The sequence below is a fragment of the Sciurus carolinensis genome, chromosome 4, assembly GCF_902686445.1.
Source record: "Sciurus carolinensis chromosome 4, mSciCar1.2, whole genome shotgun sequence".
In the NCBI taxonomy this organism is placed as follows: Eukaryota; Metazoa; Chordata; class Mammalia; order Rodentia; family Sciuridae; genus Sciurus; species Sciurus carolinensis.
In genome coordinates, this window is record NC_062216.1 from 159507241 (window position 1) to 159520498 (window position 13258).

Consider the following 13258-nt stretch of genomic DNA (forward strand, 5'->3'; position numbering starts at 1 on the left):
TACAATAAATAAGAATGGTTATCCCTGTTACGAGCTTTTTCTTAAGTAAGACTTAATGGAATTCTCTCCCTCTTTAAACCTGAGATCAGTTTACCTTCTATTATAATTAATACATTGAATAATATACGTGAGGAAAAAATCACGAAATCTGTGAATATTTTATTTTAAAAGACAAGATTGGCATGCTATTAAAAAAATACCTGCATGTGAAAAATATATTTAGAAATTATTTTAATTTGTCAATATAATTGTTATTTAGTGTTAAACATATTGCTGACATTTACATGGGTGTCTTTTCAGCCTTCCATAATTTCCCACTTAGAGAAGACAGTCAGTGCCTCTGGTCCAAGGTACAATTTGCACACAGTAGTTTTTGTTTTTTATGCTGTGGATCATGTATATCAAAACACTATTCTTAAAGAACAGTTAGAGTAGGCTACAAAGGAATGTCCACATTGTTACACGGGGAATATTTTGACTATTAGGTTACATCAGCTATTGTGATTGAGTTTAAATATCCCTGCAGGGTCAGGAACAAACCAGCTTTCCCATAAGTCATTGTGAACACTGGGGAAGTCCCAGGGTTTATGTCTTCCATTCCAGTGGAGTAATTTAGCTTCCTGCAGAAAATGCTCTGAATATCTGGCATCTGGATTCCAGCCTTCATTGTGTTTAGAGGAAAATAATAGGCTCGTTAGAGAATAACACGTTTATATTAAAAATTGAATACAAGTTCATGATAAAAAACCAAAGGATTATGCAATGAAAAAAATTAATATTGCAATGCGCAGAATATTTTTAGAATACTTCTAGAATCACATTAAGATCATGTCAATGTAATGTTTTAAAATATCCTATGTGGGGCTAGCTGCAGTGGTACACACCTGTAATCCCAACAGTTTGGGAGGCTGAGGCAGGAGGATTCCAAGTTCAAGGCCAGCTCAAAATAAAAAGGGCTGGAGATGTAGCTCCGTGGTAAAGCACCCCAGGTTCAACCTCCAGTACCAAAACAAAACAAAAAGGTCCTCTGTGGTGTTAAAGTGTCTTTCCCAGGAAAAGAATTTTGATTTTTTAAAATAAAATAACTGAATATCCATTGAGTAGAGAGAGTAGCCAGGGTTATACTGTTCTGGTATAACCCTGGCTTGTATTTGTAAATTTAGGTATGAAGGCAACTGTAGGAAGAGCTAGTTATTTCAACCTGTCAGGGCATAGCTGGAATAATTCACCAGCTCCTGGAGTCCACACGAAGGAGCTGCTCATCTGGGAAGAGGCACAGACAGGTGAAGTCATTCTGAGTAAAACATCTCAGTTCCATGACTGGAGGACCGAGGGGCGTGCAGTTTGGGTGACTAAGTGTGTTCAGCTAAATGTGTTGTATAAATTATTAACAACGATTTGTGGCGCCAAGCATTAAATCGAAGACCTCCGGTAAGTTTTATAAATTTTACAAGACTACCTGTTTAGATACAAACTTACTACCCATCACTGTTAACATTGCTTTCTGCACCCACCACACTCTAAAACCAGATTATTTTTCAGATGATTTTGCCAACCATGCCTGATTCCAAAACCTTACCAAGAAGAGAGACTTCTTTTACTAGGGAAGATTAAGTCTCTTCTTACTTACCAATGTTAGTCTTTTGTAAAATGTAATTCATAGTCTCTATTCAGAGATCATACAATGCTCTAACCTTACACATCTAAGCTCTGCATAGCTGATAAATCTATTTTGATGGAATTTCTCTGCACATGGAAGTGTGCATTTTTGACCTGTGAACCCAAGATTATTTTAAATGACATCAGATGCGCTGCTAGTGCCCCTAACTCCCCTGCATTGCCCTCATGTATCTGCATATGCTTGGGAAAGTCAGGGAGGATTTTGATAATGATGTATATGCAGCCTACACAGGATCATTAAGAGGAGACTGGAACTTAGCTTCCACAATCACTGCTGTCTTTTTTTGTGGCACTGGAGATTTTTTTTTTTCAGTGCTGGGGTTTGAACCCAGGGCCTTGTGCTTACAAGGCAAACATTCTACCTACTGAGCTATATCACCAGCCCGTGGCACTGGAGATTGAATCAGGCCTGCTGCATGCCCAGTGAGCACTCTACACTGAGCTACAGGGTCTTTTTATTTTGAGACAGGGTCTTGCTAAGTTGCTGAGGCTGGCGATCCTCCTGCCTCAGCCTCCAAAGTAGCTAGGATTACCGGTGTACACTACCACACCTCGCTTTGCATTGTTTTTCTAAAATACTCACCCAGGTGTCTTATGTGCCACAAAGGGTTGATTGTGGAGTATTTCCCATGAAACACAATCAGCATTGGTGAGGTAGCCACCCCTCCTCCCAGGGAGCTGCTGTAGAGGTTTTCCCTGAAAAATGGGATACAAAAGAAACATTTGGCTCCTGTTTTAAAACTTCAATAATGTGGGCTGGGGTTGCAGTGTACCTAACATGTGAGGCACTGGGTTTGATCCTCAGCACCACATAAAAATAAATTTAAAAAAATATATAAAAGGCATTGTGTCCATTTACATCTAAAAAAATTTTTTTGAAACTTCAATAATGAAAAATTACAAATCATAAAAGCAATGCTAGCTTTATAAAATAATCCTTAAAAACATGTAAGAAGGAGAAACTCAACCAAATAAGGTTTGTCAGTGGACCAGATTCAAATCATATTACTAAACAACTTATTGGGAAAATATACAAGGAACTCCTTGTTCCACAGGATCAGATTATTGTGATTTATATCATTTGAGCAAAAATTTCATCTCTGCCCTTTCCTTTGTCAGTAGTACCTCTGTAAGAAATCTGCCTTAAGATGCTCATGAAGTAATTCTAACCCCTGAGCCTGCACAGAAAATGAACTGAGTCATTTTCCCTGGGCGTGGGGAGGGCAGGGGGGAGGGTCACACATACTCCACATTTTTTTGCATCCACTTCTCCAGCTGCTTGGTGATTCGCTGGTGCTTCCATTCTGTCATGTTGGCAACAATCACACCTGGATTGAAAGAGCAGGTGCTGGGGCTGATGCCGAGGTCTTTGATGGTCTTCTTCCGGTAGTCCAGATAGCCCATGTATGTGTTCTACAAGGAACAGGACATGCGTGCTTTTGACCAAGGAATCTTCTAGAAAACGAAACCTTTGCGTAGTAGCTCCCAGTGTCCTCCAGGGTTACTGACCACTTCTGACTTTTCTTTGCTGGTTTCCCCTCATTTTCCAGCCTCTGAATGCCGACTGCCCTTACCACAGCCCCAGCACCTGTCCCTTTCCCTCTGACTCCATAGATGGGCCTCGTGCAGTCTCATGGCTCTGAATACCATCTGCCCGACAGCCCTGACTTACCTCTGCCCTTGCAACTCCTTTATCAGTCAACTCAAGTTCACCTTTTGGATGTTTAGTAAGGGATCCCAATCCTATCCCAAATCTACTACCCTACAACCTGCTGCTCAGGGGCTCTTCTACCCTTGCCTGCCACATCCTATACCACGTGGCCCCCATTACCTCTACAACTTGTTACTTTCTCTCTTGAGCCTTTGCCACATGGACCACCTTTAATACACCATATACACCTCTGCCTCAGGACATTTGCATGTGCTGTTCCTGGAAGGTTTTTCCCCTAAATAACCACATAGGTGCTTCCCTCAAGTCAGGTGTAGGGTCAAACACCATCTCAGTGGAGCCTTCCCTGACCACACAATTTAAGAAAACTACCCTGATAATCTGGGAAACATTTCACTTGCTGTCTGTCTCCTCCCAGGGGAAGGAAAGCTACACAAAGGCAGGCAGCCTAGTTTTGTACGTTGTGTCACCAGGAGCTAAAACAGTGTCAGTACAGTTCACAAGCACCCAATTACATGTTGAATGAGGAGTAGGAGACGAACCGATTCACCCACAGGCTGCCATCTACCTCGAGGAGCTGGCATCGTGGCAACACCTGAGCACTTCCCACGTGCCAGGCTCTGCTCTGAGCACTTTGCACACATTGCCTCAACTGCATGGAAGAGTTTCACAGGTGTTCACTCGTTTTTCTCTCACGACAGCTCTACACAGGAAGTACCACTGTTAACTCTGTTTGACAAATGGGGAGGAACCCTGGGCCAAGTATGCTGCCCGGAACCAGAAGCTGCTAAGTGAGAGCATCCAGGTTCTGACAAAGTCAGGGTCTGGCCCGAGCCTCTGCCCGAAGATGCTTCAATGTCACATACGAAATTATTTGCTAAAACAACATTTTTGAAAAACAACATTCAACTCTTAACACCTCGTATTTCAAAACGTTTTCATTGTTGCTTTAGCGTTATATACACATTCAGGGTTCCTCATTTCCACCAGGGCAAGGAGGCCATTCCCCTTGAACAAACTCAATATTTTCCTTTACTGGAAGAAAGAAAGACAAAGCAAAAGGCAGAACTCTGAAATCAGAACCAAAGTTGCAGTGAGGCTCCTTCTTGGGAAACGCCCTCTCGCGCAGAGCGGAGCGCGGTGCCGAGCAACTCGACCGCTGTCCTTGCTGGGGCCCTTACCACATGCCGGACGCTTGGACGTCACGTTATTTCATCACAACTCACAGAAACACACCACAACAGTGTCAGTGCCCTGCAGGAAAGCGGGACTCAGCAGGGCTCAAAGACCTGGTCCCGGAGTTGGTGAGGAATGGACCTGGGACGCAGATCCACGGGACGCGTTCTGCCTCCATGGGGTCCCAGCTGGCCATCGGGTCTTTCAGGCTGAAGAGTCCAGTTGTAGGGGAAGAGGAAGGACTTCCAAGACAGGGTGCTCACCTGCAGCCCCACAAGTCTGTTTATGTCCTGAGCAGCAGGCAGGTCGCAGTCATCGGAGAAAGCTGCCGCGTGGCCCCGGGCCAAGGTGGTGTCATACAGCTCCTGGATATCACCTGAGTGTGCAAATGCCAGCGATTAAAATAAAACAGCACATGTCTGAGGGCCGCAGAGAGAACTTCAACAATTCCTGAATTTGCTGTGGGGGAAGAGTATAGGCTCCCAGATTCCAAGTGGCTTGGCTATTTGCTTGATAGAATAACTCGTGCTAATCTAGAAAGGCACTTGGTAAGTTTGGATTGGCATTGGTCAAATCTCTTTCTGTTATTCTAAGTCACCACACCAATGCTTATCCTACCAGGCGTGATGGCGCATGCCTGTAATCCCAGTGTCTAGGGAGGCTGAGGCAGAAGGATCACAACTTCAAAGCCAGCCTCAGGAACTTAGCAAGGCCCTAAGCAACTTAGCAAGACCTCATCTCAAAATAAAAGTGCTGGGGATGCAGCTCAGTGGTTCAATCCCCTGGGTTCAATCCCCAGTACAAAATAAATATGTGTGTGTATCACACACACACACACATTTATCTCATCCTGTTTATATGTGAAAGGGACAAAGCACAATATTCAAACCCCCGCTTAGCTAGAATGTCATCAGTGAGGCTCTATTTCTGTGAATTTTAGGGAAGCAGAGAAAGGAAAGGCCAGCAAGGTGTGTATCACAGGCTGATCATGGGAGTAGCAAATTGCCAACACTGCCGGGCTCAGCACTTTAATGCGAATTCAAAATCAGAGGGCAACTAGCTACAGGGAGAAGGAAGAGAGGGTGGTTCTACTTATCGGCTGCTCCTCCTCAGGTGTTCTGGGCAGCCGGCGAGCACACCTTGTACAATCACATCATCGTCCAGGTAGATGACCTTCTCGTGTTGGTGGATAAGCAGAGGGAGATAAAATCGAACAAAGTTCAGCTGTTGAAACAAGAGAAACACTAGTGAGGAAGAGGCACTCGGCTCAGTATCTTCTGGGGGTACTGGAGAGTTGACTTTGACCGTGGCTTTGGCTCAGCTCCACATCTGGAGCAGAAAAAAGAAAAAATGCCTCACTGAATCGTCCTAGTCTGAATTGTCCGGGCTCTAGGGTGGAATCCAGAGCTGGCAGTTCAGACTCTCCTGGATCCAAGCCCCCTGTCACCAAGGTGGTTGTCACTGGCGTCTTTGGGAACTGCTATAATGGAAGTCACTAAAGATACCGAGCTGAACTTTCAGGGCACAAACCATCAGCAACCTCAACCTTTAGCTTTTTTAAAAATTTTTATTTTATTTATTTGTTTTTGTGGTATTGGGGATTGAACCCAGGGCCTTGTGCATGCGAGGCAAGCACTCTACCAACTGAGCTATCTCCCCAGCCCTAGCCTTTTTTTTTTTGAGAGGGAATACTAGGGATTGAACTCTGGGGCTCTCGACCACTGAGCCACATTCCCAACCCTGTTTTGTAATTTTATTTAGAGACAGGGTCTCACTGAGTTGCTTAGTGCCTCGCCATTGCTGAGGCTGGCTTTGAATTCGAGATCCTCCTGCCTCAGCCTCCCAAGCCAGTGGGATTTCAGGGGTGCGCTCCTGTTATCCTTTTGATCCAGAAAAAAAATGGTAGAGAATCCTGGGTTGGTGGGAGTTTTAAAATTTCATTATTAACAGCACCATTAATCATCCCAACTCAGCTCACACCCCAACAGTAAATATGCGGAGCTGGAAACAGATCCTATCGTGGACATAGAACCTAGTAGTAGAACTTAGCGAACTTGCAAGGATGAAGTTAAGTGACCATCCCAGGTAGAAGGGGGTTGCAGTTTCTGCACAACTGCCACCAAAACACTGCATGTCATGCAGGAGAGGGCCCTTTTGCTGGCACTCTTGATGTAAAGTACTTTATTAATTTCCGGAGAAATGGAAAATGCTGGTGTCTCCTGGAAACAGTCGATCCTTAGCTGTGGGATACTCGGATCTAAATGTAATGCAGAAGCACAGCTCATGCACAGCCTATGGTTGGGGAGAATTTTTCCTGGCCTTACTGCCTGGTCCCACTCCAGCTCTGACCCCCACAGACATATTCACATACAAAAACGCAGCTGACATTTTTTTTACGCCTCATTTCTCTTTAATAGCTTCATTAGGTTTATGTAGCCCATCTCAAATCCTTCCTGGAGCAGGTGGTTTATGAATTATAAATAGTATCATTTAGTAGAGATCTAACACCATGAGGCCCTGAAAATATCCCATGTGCATCCTGGTAGCTAGAACTCCAAATTAAACAAGGGTCTCACCAAGAACTGTCCCTAGCATGTGCACGATTCCTACTCACAGGCTGGAGCAATTCAGGCCTCGATGAGTCTGGTCTGATCTTCCCCTTGAGGACCATAGGGTTGAATTCCACGATTTTAAAGTTTATTTCTCTCAGTTTAGAATGTTCGATCCATTTTCTAAAGAAACAACAGAAACCTTCTAGTACACACTTCAAAGCTTTCCTCAGTTTGCCCGTTGCCCCAGGAGAATCTGTTGCCTCCTAAGAAAGTTTGAAACCCGTGTAAACTGAATGAAGTTTATTCTAAAAGCTTTCTGGTTTCTCCCCATCTGGTCTGGCTTCACATCTTTCCTATTTTTTCCCCCCTCTTTCAATTACATAACTTTCTGCAAAGGAAATGAAGCAAAAGAGTGATAAGCAATATCTCCCCTGATCCAAATAATCTCCCCAGGAAACTGAAAGAATAAAATATTCATTCTTCCTCATGAAGTGGCATCTGCAGTTGCCAGAACAAGCTTCACTCAAAACGTTTTGAAGTAGGACAGTCTGAACCTTCAGCTTTGACTGAAGTCTCTCCTTTTTTTTTTTTTTTTGACTAGGGACGCAGGATCTAGCTGTGTTGCCCAGGCTGGTCTTTTTTTTTTTTTTTTTTTTTTTTTTTTTGTGGTGCTGAGGATCAAACCCCCAGGGCCTTGTGCTTGCAAGGCAAGCACCCTACCAACTGAGCAATATCCCCAGCCCCCAGGCTGGTCTTGAACTCCTGGACTCAAGTGATCCTCCTGCCTCAGCCTCCTGAGCAGCTTGGGCCACAGGTGCGCAGGTGTACACCTCTATACCCAGCTTGACCAAGTATATTTTTGTTTTGCAAAACTGGGGATTGGACTTTGCCACTGAGCTACATCCCCAGCCCTTTTTATTTCATGACAGGGTCTCACTGAATTGCCGAGACTGGTCTCAAACTTGTGGGATTATAAGCATACACTATTGCATCTGGCTTGCCTCAGACATTTTTATTTATTTATTTATTTTGGTACCAGGGATGGAACCAGGGGCACTTAACAACCCCAGTCCTTTTTTTAAAATATTTTGTTTCTAGTTGTAGGTGGACACAATACCTTTATTTTTTTATGTGGTGCTGAGGATCGAACCCAGGACCTCACACATGCTAGGCAAGCACTCTACCTCTGAGCCACAACTCCAGTTCCCCGGTCCTTTTTTGTATTTTATTTAGAGACAGGGTCTCACTGAGTTGTCATGGTCTCCTTAAGTGGCTGAGGCTGACTTTCAACTTGAGATCCTCTGCCTCAGCCTCCCGAGTCGCTGGTATTACAGGTGTGCACCACCGCACCTTACCACTTGTTTGTATTCCACGGTTTGATTCCAAGGATGATGTGAATTTACCTTCATCAACGACTTAATCTTCTCCGTCTGCCCCCATTCTTCTCCTCCTCTCCCCACTTGACCCCCTTACATTTTCTCAGTCTTACAGAACTTCTGTCTTTTATTTAATTCATAGTGAGATTCTTGGTAGAAATAATCTCCATAGAAAATTTTCAGGAATGAAAGTCACACAGGACAGCATTTGTTCTTGGTTAAAAGTTGACAGGAGCCAGGCGAGGTGGTGTACACCTGTAATTCTGGCTACTCAGGAGGCCGAGGCAGGAGGATCCCAAGTTTGAGGCCAGCCTCAGCAATTAAGTAAGACCCTCAGTAATTTAGCAAGACCCTGTGTCAAAATAAAAAAAAGTGCTGAGGAGGTAGCTCAGTGGTAGGTAGTATGCCCCTCAGTTCAATTCCCCAGTACCATAAAAATAAACAAATAGAAAAATAAATATTTTTTAAAATAAAAATTGACCAAAGAATTAAACTGAAACAAAATTTAGATATGTAAAATTTGAACCCTAAAAATCAGTCATGCCCATAAGAAAAAGATGGACAACACAACAGAAAAATAGGCCAGACATTTGGAACAAACTTCCAAATGACCGAGAAATGTATGAGAAAAGTGCTTAACCATGTAAGAATCAAGGGGACCTCACATTAAACCACAGTGAGATGCCATTGGACATCTGTCCAAGCAGCAGAGTTAAGGTGGGTTCCACCATTTCTAACGTCTATTTAGTGTGGTAAATTATAGGAAAAAAATCAGTTCAAAATTATAATATATAAAATTTATAAAAAGTATATAAGTTTGTAGTTCAAAAATTATATTATAGGGCTGGAGATGTGACTAAGTGGTAAAGGGATGTTTAGTATGTATGAAGGTTCAATCCTCAGCACCAAAAAATACACACACACACCTGACACACATATACACACATACACACACACACACACACACACACACATATATATATAAACACTCCTACACACATATATACACACACACACACATATATAATTAGTGATGACTCAGAACCATATTGAAACAGTTATGTTAATGTTCTCTCAGGTTAAGAAAGCACACACACCTGTAATCCCAGAGGCTGGGGAGGCTGAGGCAGGAGGATAGCAAGTTCAAAGCCAGCCTCATCAACTTAACCAGGCTCTAAGCAAGATCCCGGTCTCAAAATTAAAAAGGACTGAGGATGTTGCTCAGTGGTTAAGCACCTCTAGGCTAAATCCTGAGTACCAAAAATAAAAAATAAAAAGAAAGAAATCAGAGGAAAGAGAAACCATGTGAAAGAAGGATTTTCACCTAAGCGACCTAAGAGCTGGGTTCTTTAGTTCCCCAGACAGTCTACTGGTGCTGAAGTGTCTCCTCCCAGATCCATGGGGCGTTGCTGACCTTTCCTCACCCAGACCACACGCCTGTCACCTCACCAGCTAAACCTCGGGACATCCCCGCATTAATTCTAGTGACAGTTGTCAGTCCAAAAAGGAAATGAAATCCATTTAAGGAAAGAAAAGAAAGAGTAAAAGAAAGTAGAGCGCTCCAAAGACACAGGTGCGCCAATCACCGAATTCGAGTCAGAGTGTTGCGGAGTCCCACCACGTAGAACACGATGTTGGCGTCGGTGTTGCTGTAGATGCTGTTGATGGCAGCCATGGCCGCGCCCATCCTCCCCACTGCTGCACAGATCACCACCGGGATCTCCTCTTCCAGGTCCTCGGGAGTCTCAGGGTCATCATCTGGAAACACCGAAACCCGCCCTTGGAGCGTGAAGGAATTTCACGGTACAGCATTAACTAGTCTTCCACCCTCCTGGGGAGGACAGCACAGCATGGGAGAGACTGCGCATTGTTCTCCAGTCTCTCCTTCGCTTAGAAAAGAGGTTTTGGTTTCAGCGGCTGCAAAACCAACCACTGAGAGGGTTTTCCCAGACTCCCTTGCAGCTCAATGTGATCAAGTTCTGATAATGTGTATCCGTGTCTACCTCCCAGGTCTGCCTTTCCTGTCTAGAATGCTTTCCCCGTTCTTTCCTGCGCGGCTACTCCTGCACATTCATTTCAGATGCAGTATAGACATTAGATCCTCTGGAGAGCGTGCAGCAGCTCCCTACCAGCAGCAGTATACCCTTGGCTAGTCCACGCCGTACCCTTGCTTATAATTGGATCTATCACTAGATGGCTCATCTTCCTTTCTCTTCTGTTACAGAGGAGCTCTCTGAGGGCAGAGGAGGTGTCTTGTTGGGAGCAGCGAACAAATCATTGCTTTGAACCCCATAGCCTTGGACCGTGAAGCACCGCTTCTGGGAATCTTTCTGGGTGATGGTGCTGAGAGAAATGGCCATTTGTAGGAACCACTGTTAATGGGGCAGATTCCATGCCAAGCGTGGAATTCATATAGCTTTGGATTCAAACGCTTGCTGCCTGGGATGGAAGACATACAGGGGCTCAATAGCCTTGAGGTGCCAGTGGCCTGGAGCTAGAAGATATCCCACCAGTAGATAAGCCCCACTTAGCCTGCTCCTGCTCCATCTCACTTTTGTTTACCTTGAAAAAGTTTTTCTCACAATAAATCCCTTTGGTGCATTTTGCCTATAAAATAAAGCACGAGGAGTCTTGCTCTTTGTTAGAGGTCAGACATATCCGGCTAACCAACACACCAGGCTTGACTTTTACCTATTTTTGTGTCCTTTGTCTTTATTTCTTATAACTTTTAATTTTCTCAATCCGATTCACAGCGTGTGTTCAGTGAACTGTTCATTTCCTGTGCAGGATGCAGCGAGATCTTATCTTGTTTATCTCTGTATCCTCTGGATCTACCCCAATGACTGGCACATGGTAGATTCTCAATAAACTTGGGATGGATAGACAGATGGATGAGTTTATTAGGCATCTCTATTTCAGCACTTACCACATTGCACTTGAAGAGGCTTTGTGTCTGTTTCCTCCACTAGACTGCAAGCTCATCCTATTATCCCCACCAAATCTGGAACCTTGGAAATGCTTCAGGAAGTTTTCCTGAAATTAACTGAATTGATGAACTGGCCCTTGGGAACAGGGCTCCTGAGGAATGGTTTGCAGGCTATTCCTGGGGCAGAGAGAGGGGAGGGTTGAAAAGCAGGGGCAGAGCCTGTCTACCAGGCTCAGGCAGAGACCTTCAGCAGGCAGCAGGCAGTAGGAGGCAGGAGGAAGAGGAGAGGGCAGCCAGGAGAAGGACATTACGCTGCCACTGCCAAAGGAGCCGGAGCTCGTTGAAGCCCCCAAACCTGCTGTCTGCCAAGAAGTTTCTCCTTCAGAACAAAAGATGAAGGCACACTGGAGACATGTGGGGGAGGCTTATCTACTGTAAGTTCACCAGTGCCCGTGTCTATCTTGGTGGCTTCTCTGGGAATTGCCTGCTACACTGGTTGGATCCATTGTCTCAACTACTGGTGCCTGAGATAACCCCTTCAGAATTGGCACTGGGAAGCCATTTGGTGCCCAAAGAAACTAGAAAACATAACCATGACAGGATGGAACGGGAAATTAGTCCATTCCCACAAGCCTCTCTTAGCAAACCAAGCCTACTTCTAGAAGCAAAATGTCAGCTGTCCCAGTGCCAAAACTCACAATCACAAAGTATCTTTTTTTACAAAGAGATCAACTTGCCTGGCCCAAATGAGATGGGAGTGAAGCTCCTATGGTAGGCGTGCTAAATCACAAGGAAATCACAGGGACAGGACACGGAACGTCGGACCTTGCTTTCCTTCAGCACGTGACGTCACAGGGTCTCCATATGTTAACTTATAACACTGACTTTGAATTAACATTCTTTAAATTGCAAAAATTGCACTTCTTTAAAAACTTCCGGTCCACAGGGAAGAGGATCTGGTATATTGCAACTATTTTGCAGGTGTCTCCACTCCCATCAGAGAGATTGATCTCCGCCACCAGTATGGTGTGTGCCCCAAGCGCTCCTTTGTGTAAATTCTCAAGAATTCATACAAAGGTATATTAATTTAAAACCACAATGAAATCGTACCTTTTATACCCTCTGCAAATGACTTTTCCCTTGTAACATACCATGGAGATCTTTCTACATCAACATTACATTCTTTTGAGTATTTTAACGACAGATTGTTTTTTAATACTGAACGGAATAAAATGTGATATTAGCTCCACTCTTGTGATCCAAACGCTTTGTTTATTGTATGCAACTGATTAATCAGTCAGGACACACATTTCCGTATCGTTGTTGTAACAGCTGTTCCAAGACTTACCCAAAGGACGGGCTGAGTGAACGTGCTGGTTATGGCAGGGAGTGAAGTATGAGGAAGAAAGAACCAGAAGTTCAGAGGACATCTGACCTTGCACAACTTCCTTTCTCTCTATTCCAAAATGGTTTTTTGGAGGTATACCGTCAACACTGTGCTGGGCTAGTCATGTGCCCACAAAGTTCTTATGTTAAAGTCCTGACCCCCAATGACTTGAGATGTGACTGTATTTGGAAATAGGGCCCTTAAAAGAGGAAATTAGGTAAAAATGAGGCCGTTGGCATGTGGCACTAAGCCAAAAGGACTGGCACCCTAATAAGAAGAGGACGTGACACCAGGGATGCTGCACAGAGGAAAGGTGATGTGAAGACCTGGTGAGAAGGTGGCCACCTGAAAGCCTAGGAGAGAGGTCTCAGGGGAAACCCACCTGCTGGCACCTTGATCTTGGATTCCCAGCCTCCAGAATGGTGGGGACATAAATGTCTATTCTTCTAACCATTTCCCCTTTGGCATTTTGTTCTGGCAGCCCAAGAAAAT

The 13258-nt window shown here is 44.3% G+C and overlaps 1 protein-coding gene across 6 annotated transcripts in view; it reads right to left on the reverse strand.

Annotated features, from left to right (window-relative positions):
* Positions 1-139: 139 nt before the first annotated feature.
* Glt8d2 (glycosyltransferase 8 domain containing 2) overlaps positions 140-13258 on the reverse strand; it is a 36829-nt gene continuing 23710 nt past the window's right edge. For all 6 annotated transcript variants that reach the window (XM_047550711.1, XM_047550713.1, XM_047550712.1 and 3 more), the window contains 7 exons: positions 10040-10211; positions 7140-7257; positions 5665-5749; positions 4789-4901; positions 2927-3093; positions 2264-2376; positions 140-661 (listed from right to left, as the gene is read on the reverse strand). In XM_047550711.1, coding sequence (XP_047406667.1) covers positions 492-661; positions 2264-2376; positions 2927-3093; positions 4789-4901; positions 5665-5749; positions 7140-7257; positions 10040-10211 — 938 coding nt within the window. In that variant the 3' untranslated portion in view covers positions 140-491. The remainder of the gene's footprint in view (positions 662-2263; positions 2377-2926; positions 3094-4788; positions 4902-5664; positions 5750-7139; positions 7258-10039; positions 10212-13258) is intronic.